Source organism: Pleurodeles waltl, chromosome 7 (assembly GCF_031143425.1).
Source record: "Pleurodeles waltl isolate 20211129_DDA chromosome 7, aPleWal1.hap1.20221129, whole genome shotgun sequence".
Lineage (NCBI taxonomy): Eukaryota > Metazoa > Chordata > Amphibia > Caudata > Salamandridae > Pleurodeles > Pleurodeles waltl.
In genome coordinates this window covers 591531122-591550266 of record NC_090446.1, presented here as the reverse complement: position 1 = coordinate 591550266, position 19145 = coordinate 591531122, and the positions used below count along the sequence as shown (strand labels likewise).

The 19145-nt window shown below is 44.1% G+C and overlaps 1 protein-coding gene across 2 annotated transcripts in view; it reads left to right on the top strand.

The window, feature by feature from the left end:
• The window catches only part of KDM3B (lysine demethylase 3B), an 892876-nt gene that overhangs the window by 640780 nt on the left and 232951 nt on the right, over positions 1–19145 (top strand). For both annotated transcript variants that reach the window (XM_069244431.1, XM_069244432.1), the window contains exon 20: positions 10974–11093. In XM_069244431.1, the coding sequence (XP_069100532.1) occupies positions 10974–11093 (120 nt within the window). The remainder of the gene's footprint in view (positions 1–10973; positions 11094–19145) is intronic.

The window sequence follows — 19145 nt, the reverse complement described above, 5'->3', positions numbered from 1 at the left end:
GAGCTCCCTATGGGTGGCAAAAGAAATGCTGCAGCCCATAAGTATCTCCTGGAACCCCAATGACCTTGGTACCTAGGTGCCATATACAAGGGGAGTCCAGCATGCCAATTTGGAGTGGAATACTGGGTTACCAGTATGTAAGTACAAATTTGGAAACAGAGAGAGCATAAGCACTGGAGTTCTGATTAGCAGGACTTCAGTGACAGTCAAGCATAATGATAAAAACAGTGAAACATACTGACAAAAACAGTTAAACATACTGACATATAGGGCACAAAACTATAAGCACTGGTTTCCTGACTAGCAGGATCCCAGTGACTGTCAAAACACACTGACAAACGGGGCAAAAATGGGGGTAACCATGCTAGAAAGAGGCTACTTTCTCACAGTCCTTCAAAGCTTTGGAGATCCTTGGTCTACAGGACTGGTCATCTTTTGGCGCAGGATTGTCAAGAGCTCAGACAGGCCGGTAGGGCTGTGGCCAAGTCAGTTGGTGTCTGCAGTATTCTCTGCTGATGCAACTCTGTAGTGTCCTGCAGTTCTTAGGATGTCAGGAATCTGAGTTCTATGGTTCATGAGTGCCACCTAAATACTAATTTTAGGGACATTACAGGAAGTGCTAGGTGGTAGCCGGTGGGCTTTGCACCTTTTTGGTGACTACACCCTTTTTATGACCACTTTCGTTGTGAAGTGGCCTTAATGCTAACCCTACTTGCCTACATTCCTTCCAAACAAGGTAGTGTCCACTTCAGCTCATCTACCTTAGGGGTGGGTTTTGCATGAAGTGTGCACATCTCCTAATCTGTTCATTTCCTGCCAGTCCTGATGCCAAAAGTGGGGTCAGGAACTGGGGGTCGGCCTTCTCTACTATTTGGAGAGGCCTGGGTCGCATTACAAAGGCGACAAGGCCTTTGAAGCTTCCCGCTCTGGAATGTCCATTCTGCCTGGATGAGGTGTTAGCACCTTTGCACAGAGCAGGCCTTTGTTCTGAGCCTTTGAGAGCTTTGACTCACACCTGAGGGATCCAGAACTCTGTCTAATGTAGCTGCAGTGGTTTTGACCAGTCATTGTCTGTGCTAGGAGTTGGTAGGTTTTCAGGGGGCACCTCTAAGGTGCCTTCTGAGTGCATGTATTAATACGTCTTACTGGATCCAATGAGGGTTTATTAATGTAAGGTGTTTGATACCAAACATTCCTATCTTTAGTGACTCCATCATGTAGCTGGGGAACTCGTAGTGACCAGTGTTGTGAACATGTACTTGGAATGACTTTCTTGTTCACTTACTATGTTTGAGAATTGACAGTCCTAGCAGGTACATATGTGCTCATGCAGGTGATGCCCTCACATTCAATAGAATGCACCCTGCCTTTAGGGCTGGAAGGCATGCTAGAGGGGTGACTTAAATATATTGCAGGCAGTGTAAAGGGGAGAGGCCACACAGGCTGCCTGTTAATTTTTTTTCTGCACCAAGACCCAGAGCCTACAAATGCAGCACTGTGTGCACTTAGTGAGTGAGTTCCTGAGGGTGGCACAATTCGTGCTGCAGCCCTCAGAGGCCTTCTTTTAGTATCCATACCCTAGGTACCAAGGATTCCATGTGCTTGGGACTTATAGTGGTAGCTAAAGGTTTGCCAGTTGGGAAAAACAATTGTGCAGTTTTGGGGGAAAGATACCTTGCACTGGGGACCTGTTCAGCAGGGACCCAGTACACTTTCAGTCAAACTTGCACCAGAAACCAGACGAAAAGTGGGTGGGTGACAATGTCAAAAGAGACACTTTGCTACATATATTCTCTATACTTCCTCATTCCCAAGAAGATGGCTCTCTCAAGCCCATTCTGGACCTACAGCCCTTAAACCAATGCATTCTTTCCGAACACATTCACATGGTCGCTCTTCAAGACGTGATTTCCCTCTTACAACAAGGCGATTTCATTATCGTCCTCGATCTCAGGCACTCTTACTTCCACAATCCCATCCACCCTGTACACCTCAAATATCTTGGATTCGTTGCTGCTAACAATTCAGAGTTCATCTGTTAGGGGTTAACACGGCTCCCTGGGTCTTCACAAAGTGCTTAGCAGTAGTGGCAGCACATCTCTGGCATCAAAATGTACACATATTCCCTTACCTAGACAACTGGCTCATCAAAGCAATCACATTGGCACAATGCCAACGTTACACTCAGATGACAGTGGATTGCATATTAAGTTTCACACTCAACTTTCTCAAATCCCACCTTCAGCCTCTCCAGATACAGCCCTATCTAGTAGTCATACTCAGTGCACAATTGGGGACCGCATACCCCAATCCAGCTTGTGTTCTTAACTTCCAGTCTCTCCTCCCTCTGTTTCGAGAGAACTCTTAATGCTCTGTCAGGTCTGTGATGCACCTGTTAGGCATAATGGCCTCCTTTATTGGCGTTGTTCCCCACGCCATTCTTCACATGCGTCCCCTATAGCACTGTCTGTCGCTGCAGTGGACTCAATGACAGGGTCACTGGGAAGATCTAGTATTGTTAGACCACCATACTCGTCTCTCACTGCATAGGTGGCACACCACCAACACATTGAAAGGGTGGCCTTCTCTGATATGTGTTTGTGGGTTCCAGGCCCTAACCCTGGAAAAGACATTCTTCCAAATACGTAAGGACACGGTGGTTCTTCGCACCAATCTGAAGTTCCTCCCTAAAGTAGTCTCTCAATTTCATATTAATCAAAGTATTGAGTTGCCGGTCTTCTTTCCGCAACCGGACTAAGTTGCTGAATGTGCCCTTAACACTCTAGACGTTAAACATGCATTAATGTTCTACACTGACAGAACTAAAGACTTTAGCAAGAGTAAACAGCTCTTAGTTGCTTTCTCAGTACCTCATGAAGGCAATCCTATATCAAAGAATAGCATAGCTAGGCGGATAGCAAAATGTATTCAAACTTTTTATGCTTACCCAAAAAGGCAACTTCCTGGTAATCTCAGAGCACACTGTACCAGGAAGATGGGAGCCACTATGGCTTTCCTTGAAAATATTACTATAGCTGACATTTGCAAGGCAGCTGGATGGGCTATGCCTGATATTTTTACAAAACACTGTTGTTTAGATGTGCTAGCACAGCAGCAAGCCCCAATGTAGCTCAAGCAACCTGCAGGAGTTGCAGTTGACTAGAGAAGTCAACTGCAACTCCCACAGGCTAGCCACCCCTTTCATGGAGGGACTGCTCTACAGTCTATGCAGCAACACAAAAGAATGAATGTTTGATTTGTTCTTCATTCTGTCCACCATCTGTTGTTTTTGCATTTGTTGCCCCAAGTGGGAAGGGTATGCCCAGACGTGGGTCCCGTGCTCACTGTGCCACCAGATTCAAGCTAGCCTGGCTGGAAAGAGGTGATACCCCGAAACCTGTCCCAGGATGCCTGTTTCTGGTCCAGGGAGGACCTGGTCTGGCAGTTCGGGCTGGACTGTTCCCATGGGGAACAGGGTCAAGACTGACTTGCATATGGTTGGGTCCAAACTGGAATTACATGGTGAGCAAAAAAACTGATGCATTATACCCAGATCTGTGACTGGGGTGAATGTTTGATTTGTTCTGTATTCCGTCCATCAACTGTTATTTTTGCTACAGTCTATGCAGAGCATGTGTATCTACAGCCACACATGCCATTGAGTGGAAAATGTTAGTTACTCAGTAAGCATTTGTTTGTGGCATGTAGTGCTGTAGATTTACATGCGCCCTCCCTTCCCCCCGGATGCCTGTGGCCATTTCATTTACTTTATACTTGCATATAATTGTACATGTGTAGTTATATTTGCATGAGCATCTTTCTTTATACTTCCTCTACACTCCTTTTCTCACCCCTCCGTGGGAAAACAATCAAACAAAGGAGTCTATGCCCATGTGAAGTATTCCCGAGAAGGAGTCGCTGGATCCTGTAACTCAAAAATGCTTCTTCAAAGAAAAACTATTTTCAACACTCCGAACCAAACACTAGATGGCAAGCACATGCAGAGCATGTCAATCTACAGCACTACTGCCACAAACAGATGCTCACTGGGTAACATTTTCCTTTATTGTGACTTAAAAATTGATAACTCAGAAAGTACTTACCTGATTACGATGATCTTGGTGTCTAAATTAATATAAAAATCAGTTATTTTTATAAATTGGTGTGGGATTTCTTTGAGTGCGTGTCTCGCTTACTAGCTCGGTTTGTATGCAATAAATGCTTAACACTGTCCCCTGTTAAGCCTAACTGCTCGTCCACACTACCACCAAAGAGCTTTTAGAGTCATTATTTTAACCCCTCTCAGCCAATAAGGGACGCTCTGGGCTATCTGCATAGTGTCTCTTACACTGGTACACTACCTAGATAGCCAGCTTCCTACAAGTGTCAAGGCAAATATTCTAGACAGGACTAGCACAAGGTGTGTAATATGACTGTCCCTATAACACAACAAGACTGTTGTCTGAGAGGTCTGACTGTACACTCCAATAAGACTCTTCAGCAGCAAAGGGAGTGTTTTTGAGCCCACTCCAAAATGCATAGAAGTACAAAAGATATACCTGACATTTTTGGGGAACAATCTATGGAGTTAGAACAAGAGACATAGAAGACACAAAGGCACAGACGGTGCCAGTGGACATCCCAGTATTATTGTCTAGCATCAGTGACAGCCCTGACTCTGAGCCTGATCCATCCATGCAAGTGCACGGGAGTACATCGGAGAAAGCCTCCCATCCCCTGACAAACACTGCTAAGATGGCTTCAGGAACCCCACTGCTCTCAGTCATGGTGGTATCTGGAAACAGGCTCAGAAGCCCACTCCCTTCACTCCGCGTGTAAAACACTCAACAGAAGTCAAGACGTTTAAAGCCTTAAGAGTGTTTTCGGTGCCAGTACTGAAAATACGAAGCTCGACACCTTTGAAACAACACAAGTTTTCATAGCTGAAGCAACCTCCATTGTATCCGAAGCAAATTTTGGTGCCGTAACATCCAGAGAAGCACCATCTGCCCTGAAGCACCATTCACTAAAGCCCACATCAGTGTCGAAGATTGTGTCAGCATCCAAAACACCTTCGATGTCCAACACACAAAAACAGGGTCGGAGCCTAGACAAGGACAGGTTCAACTAATTCTTGGAAAGCTTCAAGATAAACTGGACAAAAGGGCAAAAACTGTGTTTATTAATCCGGACACTGGGAGAGTAGGGGCAAAACCACCTCTAACTATATCCCACACACTTCCTAAACAGAAGAAAACTTTTGAAGTGGAGATCATGGGAACCAAAGACACCCAAGGTCTCTAAAAGGAAGAGAATGAACATAGGCACTAGCCGTATTTATATTTTTATCTCCTTCACCTCTTCCTAATCCTTTATCGCTTCTTGTGTCTACACCTCCAAGATTAAAACCACTAGCAATATCACCAGTACGTACCCATTCACCAGAACATCTGCCCTCAGAGCAGCCAAACTCATCACCTGCAAAGTCATCATCAGGTGACATTGACACTGGGGAAGGCGCACCTTAGGATGCACCTTATTTTCTAGACTGTCAAGGAGTACTGATGATGATACTGATCCAGATTTATAACCATCAAAGCTGTCTCCTCCAGATGGTGCTACACCCGACCATGATGTTTTCAGCAGGACAGCTCACTACCGCAAGGTAGATCTTCATAATTTAGAGCATGAGGAGGGCTTTTTTTTAGTGGAAACACTAAACAGGTCCAATGTTAAAAGGCATGCTCAAATCCACACAGAAAATATTTAATCAACTGTTTAAGTACAGGGTTATAACTCATAGACTGGACAAAAAATATAAGCTTTGTTCATTAGACCCAACATATTTTGAGGACAGGTTCCCCCTCACTCTTTAGTTGTTCACAGCGCTAGAAAGTGAGCCAACTCCCAGGGAACTGGAAATGCTCTATCCACAGATAGAGAGTAAAAAATATGATGCAGCAGGGAAACCCGTTGCTGCTCAAGCAGCCAAACACATGCACATCACAAATTATGTGGGTTTACTTTCCCGCTACAACCTAGCTCAGTGGGATGAGATGCAGGAGTTAGTGCAACACCTACCATAGCAATACCAACAGAAGGGGTTTCAGTTGGTAGAGGAATGCAGAGCTATATTTAATGCCTCCATTCAGTGTGTATTGGATTCTCAGATACCAATGCAAGAGAGGAGAATATTGGTATCCTTAATCAGAGACATGCATGGCTTAGTTTCTGGCTTTAAGCCATATGTACAGCAACATCAGTCAAATTTTACATTTTTTGATGCACTAAATATGTTTGGACCACAAATGGATGAAATGTGTGAAAAGCTAAAGAAGGAAACAGATAAAGCTAAAGCTTTGGGGGCCCTCCAGACTTCAGCATAGGGGTTCCTTTTGGAGGAGATGGAATAAAGGGGTGGCTAGACCTGCAACAGCCACAGATTCAGGTAATGCCCCAAAACAACAAAGTTCCTGTCAGGCATAATATGCAAGAGGTCCATACTGTAGGACACACCTTAAAAACAATAGAGAAAGAGGTTGTGGGTCCACTGCAGAGGCAACCACAGCTACAAAACAGTGACCATCTGAGTCTCCCCTGCATCATATAACACCAGTAAGGGGATGGCTACAACAATATTACCACAAATAGACAATCACCACACATCAGTGGGTTCTGTCTATCATAAAAGAGGGATATTGTTTAGAGCTCACCAGCACAACCCCCACAAAACCATTAAGAGCTCAAAAAATGTAATTAGGACATCTTACACTTCTACATGAAGTCGTCCAATCTCTCCTTTAGAAATAGGTTATAGAAGCAGCCCCAAAACAACACCTGGGACATGGTGTTTATTCACTCTACTTCCTCATTTCCAAGAAGGGCGGAACGTTAAAGCATGTTCTGGACCTCATACCACTCAGCGCTTTCAATAGTCAACCTACAAGAGGTAATAGCAATATTACAACAGGTAGGCTTTATGACATTAGACCTCATAGACACCTATTTCCATATTCCCATGCATCCATCTTACCTTCTATCTATTTTTCCAAATGAACGGACAGCACTACCAGTTGAAGGTGCTACTATTTGGAGTAACTACAACTCCAAGGGTATTCACCAAATGCCTCACAGTGACAGCAGCATAGGCAAACATGTTTTTCCCTTTCTAGACGGTTGGCTTATTAAATGTACAAACAATGACTGCAGGACACAATAAGTTATCAACCTTCTACACAAACTAAGTTTCACAAAATGTCCTAAAGTTTCACCTCCATCCATTGCAGGTACTACCTTTTTTAAGTGCAATACTAAACGCTTTCACATCCAAAGCATACCTCAGTCCAGAAAGGGTACAAAAGTTCAGACTAGTGTTAACTTTTTTCAAACATATACTCCAGTTACTGTAAAAACAGTCATGAGTTTTCTAGGAATTATGGCATCTTGTATAGCTATAGTACTGAATGCTCGGCTGCATATGTGTCCCCTTCAGCATGCTCTTCAATCACAATGGCCTCAAGAGGAAGGGTATCTCTTAGATCTAGTGTTGGTAGGGCTAGCGACCCATTGCTCTCTGCCCTGGTGGAACAGCAGCAATCTGTTGCACGGTTGGCCCTTCAAAGTCCTAATTCCACAGATCACCATTACCATAGATTCATCACTTAAGGGTTGGAAGCACATAAGCACAACCTCACAGTACACGGTCTGTGTTCAACAACTCAGAAACTCCTCCACATCAGTCATCTAGACCTTCTAGCAATTCATCTTGCTCTGAAAGCTTTTCACAGTCAACCTTTCACAACAAGGTAGTCCTGATATGCACAGATAATATGATTGCAATGCACTGTGTCCATAAATGGTGAGGGACACACTCATTGCAGATCTCCTTTCTAGCAGAGCTCATCTGGCACTGGGCAATACATAGCAAAATCCACCTCCTAGCACAATACTTACCCGGGGTGGACAACGGCTTTGCAGATCTGCTCAGCAGACATATCAACAAGTGCATGAGTGGGAGATTAACTCTCCACTGCTACTTCATAATGTGGGGATACCTGGAAATAGACATAATTGCAAGACAGCACATTGCAAAATGTCAAAACGTCACCACCAGGTTTCTTCACCCCCCAATCCAAGGGCAGCGCTCTATACATGAATTGGTCAGGGATATCTGCTTACGCTTTTCCCCCTTTCATTAATTCCATACGTAGTGCAGAAGCTAACGTAAACATCCCTCACACTAATGTTAAAAGCCCCGACGTGGGAACATCAAGCATGGGTCACAACCTTACTGCAATTGTCAGTAGTACCACACAAGAAGTTACCTCTTTGACCACGTCCTCTCACTCAACATCAAGGGAGGGTAGTGCACCCAAATCCCTAACAGCTCAATATAGCGATCTGGCTTTTAAAATCATAGAATTCGGACACCTTAATCTACTTCAGGAATGTATGGATATTCTAAAACAAGCACATAGACCAACTACATGAGTATGTTATGCAGCAAAATTGAAAGATTTGTAAACTACTGTATAAACAGATCCAACCTCTATCACAAACAGTGCAAGACATTATTGGTTTTATCTATCTACGGCAAGTAGGACTTGATTTTTCATCCATCAGGTACACTTGGCAGCTTTGGCGTCTTATATGCAAAATAGACAACATATGTCACTTTCTAAAGTTCCAGTAGTTATAGCCTTCATATGAGTTAAGAGTCATCCCACCTTCCACCCCACCTGCACCAGCCTGAAACCTTAACATTTTTCTCACTAGACTCTTGGGTTCACCTTTTGAGCCTCTTCGTTTCTGTGGATTGTAATTCCTCACATGGTAAGTGACGAGTTCTTAATAGGTATCACCTTTCTAACAAGATTAAGTGAAATCCAGACATTTACACTAAAAGAACCTTTCTTACAAGTGTTTCCAACAAATTTGGTACCTCGTACTAATCCAACCTTTTTACCAAGGTTAGTGTCAGCTTTTCACACAAATCAGTTTTGAGCTACCCGTTTTCTTGCCTAAGCCAGTCAGTAGCAGAGCGAGTTCTACATACGCTATATGTTAAGTGTGCATCAGTTTACACAGAAACATGTCTTTCAGAAAGACACAACAACTTTGTGTTGCTTTTGCAAATCCATAATGGGGTTCTCCCATATCCAAAGAAGAAATAGCAAGATGGATAGTGAGATGCATTCAGACCTGCTATTGAAAAGCAAAACGGGTACTTGTAGCACCTCTAAGAGTTCACTTCGCACAGAAAAAAGTCGCTTCAATGGATTTTTAAGAAACATCCCATTAGCGGATATCAGTAAAGCAGCTACATGAAATAACCCACATATAATCACAAGACATTGCGTTGATGTCTTAGCTAATCAACAAGGTAGAGTGGGTCAAGCTCGATTAGGAACACTTTTTCAGACATCTACCTCTAACAATGACTAACCACTGCTCTGGGGAGCCTTGCTCTATATTCGAAGCTAAGCATATGTATCTACTGCCAACACATGCTACAAATGGAATATGTTACCCTGTAAGCATCTATTCGTAGCATGTAGTGCTGTTGATTATTCATATTCACCCACTCTCCTCCCCGGTAGCTGTTGGTATGATTAATGTAGGAAAGTGCCTTCTTTCTTGGCATGGTTACCCCCATTTTCTGCCTGTTACTGTGTTTGACTGTGTTCACTTGGATCCTCCTACCCAGGACCCCAGTGATTATGCTCTTTCCCTTCTAACTCAGTAACTGTACCTTTTTCTTCCCACAGTTGACATACTGTTATCCTGCCACCCATAGGGAGCCTATGCAAAGGGTTCTGCAGGCCTGCTAGCCACCACTTACTTAGGAGGGGACTGCTTTTCAGTCTATCCACATTATGTGTATCTGCAGCTACACATGCCATCGAACGGAAAATGTCACTTACCCAGTTTACATCTGTTCGTGGCATGTAGTGCTGCAGATTGACATGCACCCTCCCTCCTCCCCAGAAGCCTGTAGCCGTTGTAGAACTTAATTATGTAAATATTTATTCACATTGCATGGACATCTTCTTTACTTACTATATATCTGTACATATACAATTCTTCACTCCTTACTTTACCCTCCTGCGGGGAAACAATCTAACAAAGGATTCGATGCCCATGCGCACTATCACTGAGAGGAGGAGTCTCTCGATCTCGTGACTTGAAAAAGCTTCTTTGAAGAAAAACAACTTGTAACACTCCGAGCCCAACACTAGATGAGGGAATATGCACAGCATGTGAATCTGCAGCACTACATGCCATGAACAGATGAACACTGGGTAAGTGACAATTTCCATATCATGCATATTTCAGTCTCTGCTTTGGAGAATGTAGTTAACTCCTTTGACTGAATCATCCAAACTCTTTTTGATAGTGCAGTACCTTCCAGTGCTTTTAAAATCCACTGTTTCTTCTATGCATCACATGCCAGGACACATTTCATCCCTAAGTTGTTTTTAATCTAAAACCTTCTCCATTCATTCCCACAACGTTTTGTCAACCTTCTACTGTGCCTTACTTAAGGTTTTTATCTCTGTTGGAGTGAGAAAGGCTGTCAGTAACTGATGTTAGGTACTCATAAATGTCTGGTCTCCTCTCAAAGGTAAATTTTGCTTTCCATCCCAGATCATGCTGCTGAGCTTTAGTTCCTTATCAATTTCAAATTTTTAGTGCAGCACAAATTTTGTACTTAGTCTTATACACGGTTTGCTGGGCCCAAAGCCTTTGCTGACCCAACGTTGATCACACCCGTGTTCCTCATACTAGTTTGTATGGAGATGGCTTTTCCTTAAACTTGGATAAATTATTCTTTCTTTTCTCCAGGTGGTTCTTGTTAACTCCCCTGTCTTCTTAATCTGATTGCAGTAATTTCATCCTGATTTTTTAAAGCAATTTACTGATTTTCAGTTTATTTTTTTGTGCTAAATTATTTTTACTCCTTTTTCTGTTAGGTCTGATAACTGCCGAAGATAGGCGGGTTGGTACCACAAACCTGCATCTGGATGTCTCTGATGCAGTCAATGTCATGGTCTATGTTGGGATTCCAGTGGGAGAAGGCTCACACGATGATGGTAAGCTCATGTTCACGTTGCTGAATATGTATTCCGATGAAGGAGAGGACTGCGTATAGTGACTTAGAACGCCATTCCAGTTTTCCCTACTAATGTTGCATCTGTTTATTTGTTGCAAATGATTCCCCATTTATAACGTTTTGAAAAAATAGAGGACCACAATGTAGAATTAAAATTGCACCTATTCTTCTCCTGGGGAACTCCATTGATGACCATAGGCACTCATTAGTACCACCTGAATGTTGGATACTTGGGCATTATACCATATTTTATTTTACAATTTAAATCTTTTAAGAAAGAAGCTGGATGTTTAGAAAATAGTTTTAGCAGCATCTGAAGGCTATATTGGCCACATTGTGTTTTGTTTACTTAAAAAAGTGCTAATTGTAGTGTGAAAATGTATTAATTTTATTATTAGGAGGATGAAGGAAAATGGGAGAAAAGAATGGCACTGTGGGTAGTTACAGTTGCACTCTACACAGGCTGGAAAATAGAGCCTTTTACTTTAAGGAGAACACTCCACCTGTATTTTATATTGCCATGCCAGGGGCGGTTCCTGCAGTTCTTTTTTCCTCCTCCTGGAGACTTGATTGTGGAGCTTTGAGCTCAACTTCATTTGATTTTCTTAGAACTATTGTTTCCAAAACCTTTTTCTGTTGATCCCAGTTAATGTCTTATAAGACCAAGTGTTTTTCAGTCATTTTTCAGCTGAATTTTTTTTTTTCATTTTGTTAAATGCCGAAGTGGCCAGAAGAAGGCAGAGAACAATTGTAACAATATTCTCATAGTTTGCCTTCCTGGCTTGCTTCTCCCTATGGAGTCTGAGTTCTGTTTCAAGGTGTTCCAAAGAACTGTCAAAGGGACAAAGGGGAAGATCAAAAATAACAGGAAAACCTTGGGCACCATGAGGGCATATGTATGTTTGTATGAAAATCTAGCTGTAAAGAGGTGGAGTATTGCACTGGTTCAAACCTAAAGATAGTCGGTGACGAATTGAATGGAAGGATGGGTTTTAGAACAAAAGATGACGTTTATTGTGTGCTGACATAGTGTTCATGAAATAGGCATGACTTGAGTACTTTGCTAAATTGGTGAAAAGTTTGAGCGGTTCGTATTGATATTACAAGGTCATTTCTGACCAAAGGTGCATAGCTAAAAAAAAGGCAGACTCACGGAATGTGGAGAAAAGGTTTTTTCCCTCACCATGGAATTATCTTTGAATTCATAAAACGTAAAAAAGTAGAATATCTCAACATATATGAGGTCCTGGAGCACAGCATTTTTGGGGAAAAATTGCCTTCTAATTAACCAAACAAAAATGAAAGATCTCAAAAAAGCAATAGTGTTTGTCTGTAAAATGTAGGACAAAACTTTGCGTTTGGCTGAAAACACCACTCTGGACAACAGTATAATTAGAGCAAAAATAAAATCGTCAATGGAGGCAGAGTGGGAAGCATACACACATTAAGAATTTAAGCCCTGCTCCTTTAGAGATTGAAATACACACTATCAAGTCGTGCCCAGCAGGGTGTCCGGCAGTTGTTTTTTCCACTCTCACTTTGACTTACTACACCTTTTTTTTTTTTTTTTAAGGAGAGCTGGGTAAGAGTTTGTCTTCATTCAATATCCAAGGACATTGTTCTCCTTTTCACACTTATTCCTGAGAAAAATGTGTTTATTTTCACTGAAATGTCCTGATGATATTTCACCTAAATGTGCTTTTGCGTAGTATGCCAGTGTTTTTGATAAATGCCCTGCCTGTGGAGGAATGAAGTTGAGGAATGATAACCACAATACAACCAGCACCAGTTTGTTCACATCAATGCCTCCCAGTCCCAAAAGATCCCTATGACCTACGGAGTGTTCCATTCGGTCCCCTAACATCTTCATTCTTTACGTGGGGCTGCTTGATGTTCTACTCACAGATAACTTGCATCAAAAACAAAGTGATTGATGAAATGCTAAAATGAATCTCAGCCACTGACTGTCTGTTGTCCCACATCCCATTTTGTCAGTTCGAGGCATGTGTGACTGTAGATACATATGCTTAGCATACTCCCACCATGTAGTATTTGGCTTAGTTTGTGCAAGTTGTTTTTCTTAGAAGAAAGTCTTTCCAGTCACGAGGTATAGTGACTCTTCCTCCTGCTAGCAATGCGCATGATTATCAGCTCCATTGTTAGATTATTTTCTTCTGCCATCTGCTTCAGACGTGTTCTCTTCTTGCGCCTTTTCGACACCGTTGTCAGTTATTTCTCTGATATAGTTGGTATTGTTCCTGATTGCGGCTCTATCCCATATCTCCCCATTGTAACATCGATGTCTAATTTGTCTGGGGTTTCTCAAACACAAGGAGACAAACTGCGAGGCCTGCAAGTCCTTTTGGTAAAAAAAAAAGACACACAAAGATAGAAGAGTTAAAAGATTTGAAATGTCGCAGCACAGTGCTGAAAACACTCTGGACCTCTTTGGTTTGGAAAATCCAGAACTCTAGGGGTGGCCCATACATTGGCTGCTGACAAAGGCAACCTTTCTCTTAATTACAGCTCCTGGTCTTATATAGAAATGCAGGACATCACTCCAGGGCAAACCGTGACTCATGTGCCCCCACCACCTCTACACTAGCCTCTGCAAATGTCAGTGAAAGCTCGACTGCCCTCAAACCAGAAATAAGACTGTTGTTGAGCCACTACTGCCTTCGAGCCACGATCTCCACCGACTGGCTGATTCAGACACGCCCAACCTCTGTGCCGAAAAAAACAGCCTAAGCAGTAGATCGTCTACCCTAAACCCACCTCATCGGACACAAGTTGACCTTCAGCGCCGAAAGCTTCAGAGCTAAAACAACATTCCACCTCAGCTCTGGAAAAATCTGCGTCTGAGCCGAAAGTATCCGCACCGAAAATACCATTGGCAAACCCACGTCCGAGCTGAAAACCTACAGAGTTGCCTAACAGTCAATGGCAACAGTACTCCCGGTGCTTAAGAAGCTTCACAAGGAGTTGGACTCAAGGCAAAAGCATCTAATGATTCACCCAGATACAGGGCGCATCATCACCAGACCCCCTCATTCAAGGGCACAACCTGCAAAAAGATAGCTGTCTTATGAGGAGGCTTTGGACATTCCTCTTCCTCCAAGAAAGAAGAATAATTAGGGTAGCATAACTAGCCTACTGCTCACCTTTCCACCACTATCATAGCCTGCCATACACACCCCATCACCACAACTTGTGCCTTTTCCCCATATTACTGAGCGGCTACCTTTTTTAAAGTACCTCTACATACTGAGCCTTTAGATGATTATTTTATTCAAAACTTTCTTATCCAATCCTCGTTCAGCACTATCTGCCAATGCTTAAGGGTATGCTTAGGCACACTTGACATTTTCAACAACCCTGTTGGAGCTAGAGTGAGCATGCCCAGGGTTGATAAAAAAAAAAAAATGTAAGCCTTAACCAAATGGCCCTACATACATTAAGGGATAATTTACACCTAATTCCCTAGTGGTGGCCACAGCTTGGAAAAGGGCATACTCTCAGACATCTGGTGAGGGCTCCCCATCAGATAGAGAGCGAGAAGGTTGACGCTGCATGTAAGAGTGTGGCTGCACAATCTGCCAACCTTTAGAGGATTGCAAACTCGATTGGTCTTATATTGCGCTATGATATGTCCCACTGGGACAAGATATAGGAGATTATCCAGCATCTTCCCGAGGAACACAAGAAGGGCGTATCAGATTGCCTCAACAACAAGCAGTTATGTCAAATACAATCACCCCTTCTTCATGTAGATGTCAGACATAATAGTTATCATAATATTGCTAGCCCACCCAGAAACACTGAGCACCTGACTCTGTGTTTGCACCTGACGGCCACTGTGCCGCTGAGGGTGTGTGAGTGTTTGGTGTTGACCTGTGCCCCCCCGTAATAGCCCCCCGTAGTGATCTAAACTTCCCAGGTCTGTGCTCTGAAGTCGGGGTACATACTTACAAGCAGTTTCTTTCTAAGTGCCCCCTGTCTCTATAGAATTCCATTGGGCGCCCAACACCAACTTTACCTCTGCACCCGGCCAGCCCAGTGTTGATGGTGCACCCTTGGTGTCCTCCTAAACTTTGCCTTGGGGACACCTTAACCCCTGAAGACTGGAATTGTAAGTCGAGTAATTACCTGCAAATTGTCACTTTTTGTAGGACTGCGTTGCTTTCCATGAGAAATTGCACTGGGTCTACTTTTGAAACTGAGTATACCTGCAACAAAGATTCTTTTGGTTCTGGAAATAAAGTAACAAAGTATATTTTTGATACATAAAACATTGGCCTGGAGTTAGTCATTGGGTGTGTGCCTCATTTTATGACTGTGTGTACAGCAAATACTTAGTACTACACTCTGATAAGCCTAACTGCTCAACCACACTACCACAAAAGAGAACATTAGCCTCTGTAAAGACTCTGGGGATCCACTGGACTCTGTGCACACTATACCTTACTTTGGTATAGAATATACAGATCCAGCTTCCTACAAGAACGACAACAGCAGGTGTAGGAAAGTAACCTCTTTCAGGCATGGTTACCCCCACTTTTTGCCTGTTGTCAGTATGTTTTGACTGTGTTCAACAGTATCCTGCTAACCAGAACCCCCCGGTCTATGCTCTTTCCCTTTAAATTTGGTTGCTTGGACCGGCTGTGCATCCACTGAGGGCTGCGTGTATTCAGTCTGCACTAGAAGAATGAAGGAATCTCCTTTGGAGTGAAGGAGTCACTTACCTGCATCTGCAGGCACCTGTTGTAACAACGACTGGCTGCGTGAATCTCCACTCATCTTGAGCGGTGTTGATCCTGCATGATGAGTGGTGGTCCAGAGTAGTCCTCTGGGTCCTCTCTGCCAACTGTCCAACTTTGGTGGAAGTAAGCCCTTGCCTCCCCACACAAGACAGTCCCCTGTGCACTGAGTCTGTTGCAGCTGCCAAGGCTTGTGTGCATCTCCTCCTAAGGAATCTTTAGGAGACGTGTAGCTCCAGTCCACAGTACTCCTTCCTACGACACAAAGCCCTCTGCATGGTTCTCTTGCGGCGTGGGACCCCTTTCTGTAAGGCTGTGTGGGCTCCTTCTGCAACTCCTGTGTCCCCGTACTGTGGGACCCCTGTCCTGTCTTCTAAGGAGCCCATGGAATCATACTTCCTATGCTCGCAACAGTATTGGGGTATGATTCCGACATGTTTAATACCAAACATGCCCACTTTCAGAGTTACCATCATGTAGCTGGAGATAGGTAGTGGCCTATGTCCAGTACCCACATAAAATGGCATCCCTGCACTCACAAAGTCCAGGAAAATGGGCCTATGCAGGGAGGCCCTTATACACAGGTACCTGCACCCTGCACGCCTACCATAGGGGTGACTCATAGTGACCTGGTGCAGTGATCTGCAGTGAAAATGGGTGCATGCACCTGCTTAACGCAGACTGCAATGGCAGGCCTGCAGAACCCTTTGCATGGGCTCCCTATGGATGGCAGAATAACTGCTGCAGCCTATGGGGATCTCCTGTTACCCCAACCCCCTGGGTACCATATACTAGGGTCTTACATGGTGGGACCAGTATGCCAATAGTTGAAAGAAAAAGGTACAGTTACCAAAACATACAGGAGAAAGCATAACCACTGGGGTCCTGGTTAGCCAATGCACTGCCCACCTTTAGGGTGACTCCACCCTTTCTATGAACACTTTGCTGCGAAGTGGGCATAACTCTAACCCTAGTGGCCTAATCCCTTTCAAACAAGATGGAGGAATTTTTTTTAAATAGTGTCCACTTAAGCTTGTTCACCTTAGGGGTGGGACTGGCATGAAGTTGGCACATCTCCTAATCTGTCCTACTTTTCCCGCCTGTGCTGCCACCAGAAGTGGGGTCAGGACAAGGGAGGGGGGCCCGTCATCTCCACCGTCTGGAGAGACCTGGGTCGCATTTCAGTGGCATCATTGAGAGTTTATTATTCTGAGATCTTTGATGCCAAACATCCCTATATTCAGAGAAGCCATCATGTAAATGGGGAACTCATAGTGACCAGTGTCCAGAACCTGCATTTATGATGACTTCCTTGGTCACTTACTGTGTCTGTGAATCGACAAAGACATAATAGTGGCATATCTGCTCATGCCAATAGGCCCTCACATGTAATATAATCAACCGTTACTCCCATACTTTATGGGACACTGTTGCGCAGGTGCTGAGGAGGCCTGTGCCATACTCTACTAAGCTCTTGCTAATGGGAGAAACGCAGCGAAGTTAACAGTATGACGTGGACTAGATTCAAGCAACTCACTAGGTAGATCATTTGCATCAACGTTAGCCTTGATGTGCCGCGCTTGGTTTAAGACATCTGGCTTTTTGGGGGATGCCAAGCCACGCTTATGGACCCGCCCTTTGATGGCACCTGTCTCTTCAGAGACAAAGCAGTCTGTGCGCTTGAGCGATTTAAGGAGTCCCAGGCTACAGCCAGGTCCTTGGGCCTTGCAGCTGCCCCTCGACCCACTCAATCTGCTTTTTGCCCCTTTTGTGTTTATGGAAGGGGCCCCCAACCACGTCTGCCCAACCTCTGTGTGGCCAGAACGTGGGATCCAACGTCCTCGTAGATCAGGGAGCCAGCAGTCTGTCCAGACCACGGCCCCTGCCACTGCAGCATCCAAACCTTCCTAGTCTGACTCTTCCCCCATCAGTGGCCTGTTGGTGGCAAGATTCGCCATTACCTGCCCTGCTGGCAATCCATCACGTCAGACAGATGGGCTTTGCGAATAGTCCGAAGGGGCTACTCCCTTCCCATTGAGACAGTCCCTCCCTCCATGCTGCCATCCTCTGCACTTAAATCCTTCTGTGCCTTACAATCCACGTCTGGCTAGGTTACTTGACAGCTCCCTTGTGCATTTTACTCAGACAACCCCAAACAGAGGATGTTCAGTCACACCTGCATACATCTGCATACTGAATGTGTCTTCTTGGGCTGGGAGGGTGGAGGGACTGACACTTAAATTTGAAAGGGCAGTGGTCTGCCCTCACACAATGGACTGCTAAACCCCCTACTGGGACCATGGCAGACAGGATGGAACTTAAAGGGGACATGGTGCACTTCTAAGCCACTCTTTGAAGTCCTTCCCACTTCAAAGGCACATTTGAGTATTTAAATAGGGCCTCTGACTCTACCAACTCAGACACTTCTGGACAAGATACCATAGGTGAAGAAACTCTGAACCAGACCCTGCAACCTGCCAAGAGGAACTGCCTGGCTGCCCAAATGACTCACCTGACTGATTTTCTGCAAAGGACTGCTGCCTTGTTGCCCTCTGGCTCTGCTGAGAAGTGCTCTCCAAGGGCTTGGTTAGAGCGTTCCTCCTGTTCCTTGAAGTCTCAGGACCAAAGAGATTTCCTCTTGCAAAGCCTGCCAGAAACGACACAGTCTACATCGCAGTGAGAACCGCATGCCGAATCGGAACAACGCAGCCCGGCTCCCCGAGAGAACCCAACGCACACCTCCCTGTTTTCGACGCATCTCCTCCTCTGCGGTCCCTTGCTGAGAATTTGAACGCAAACCTGGTACTTAGTGCTTACAAGAGACACTTGTTGCTTTTTAAAGACTAAAGACTCCTTTTTATCATTCTCTAAAGTGATATTTTAACGTGTACTTACCAAATCTTGATCGTTTTGACCTGCATTTAACCAGATAAATATATATTTTTCTAAACACTGTGTGGTGTATTTTATGTGGTTTTATACTGTTATTGCATGATTTATGCACAAATTCTTTACACATTGGCTTCTAAGTTAAGCCTTACTGCTCAGTGCAAAGCTACCAGAGGGTGAGCACAAGATAATTTGGATTGTGTGTGACTTACCTTACTAGAGTGAGGGTCCTTGCTTGGAAAGGGGGTAACCTGACTGCCAATCAAAGTCCCAATTTCTAACAGCCTCCACATATGGAACAGAAATCACCACCTGGCCCATCAACAAAAAAGTGCTTCTTTTACAGTAGTGATGTGCAGAACAGCAGAATTCCTTCACCTACAACT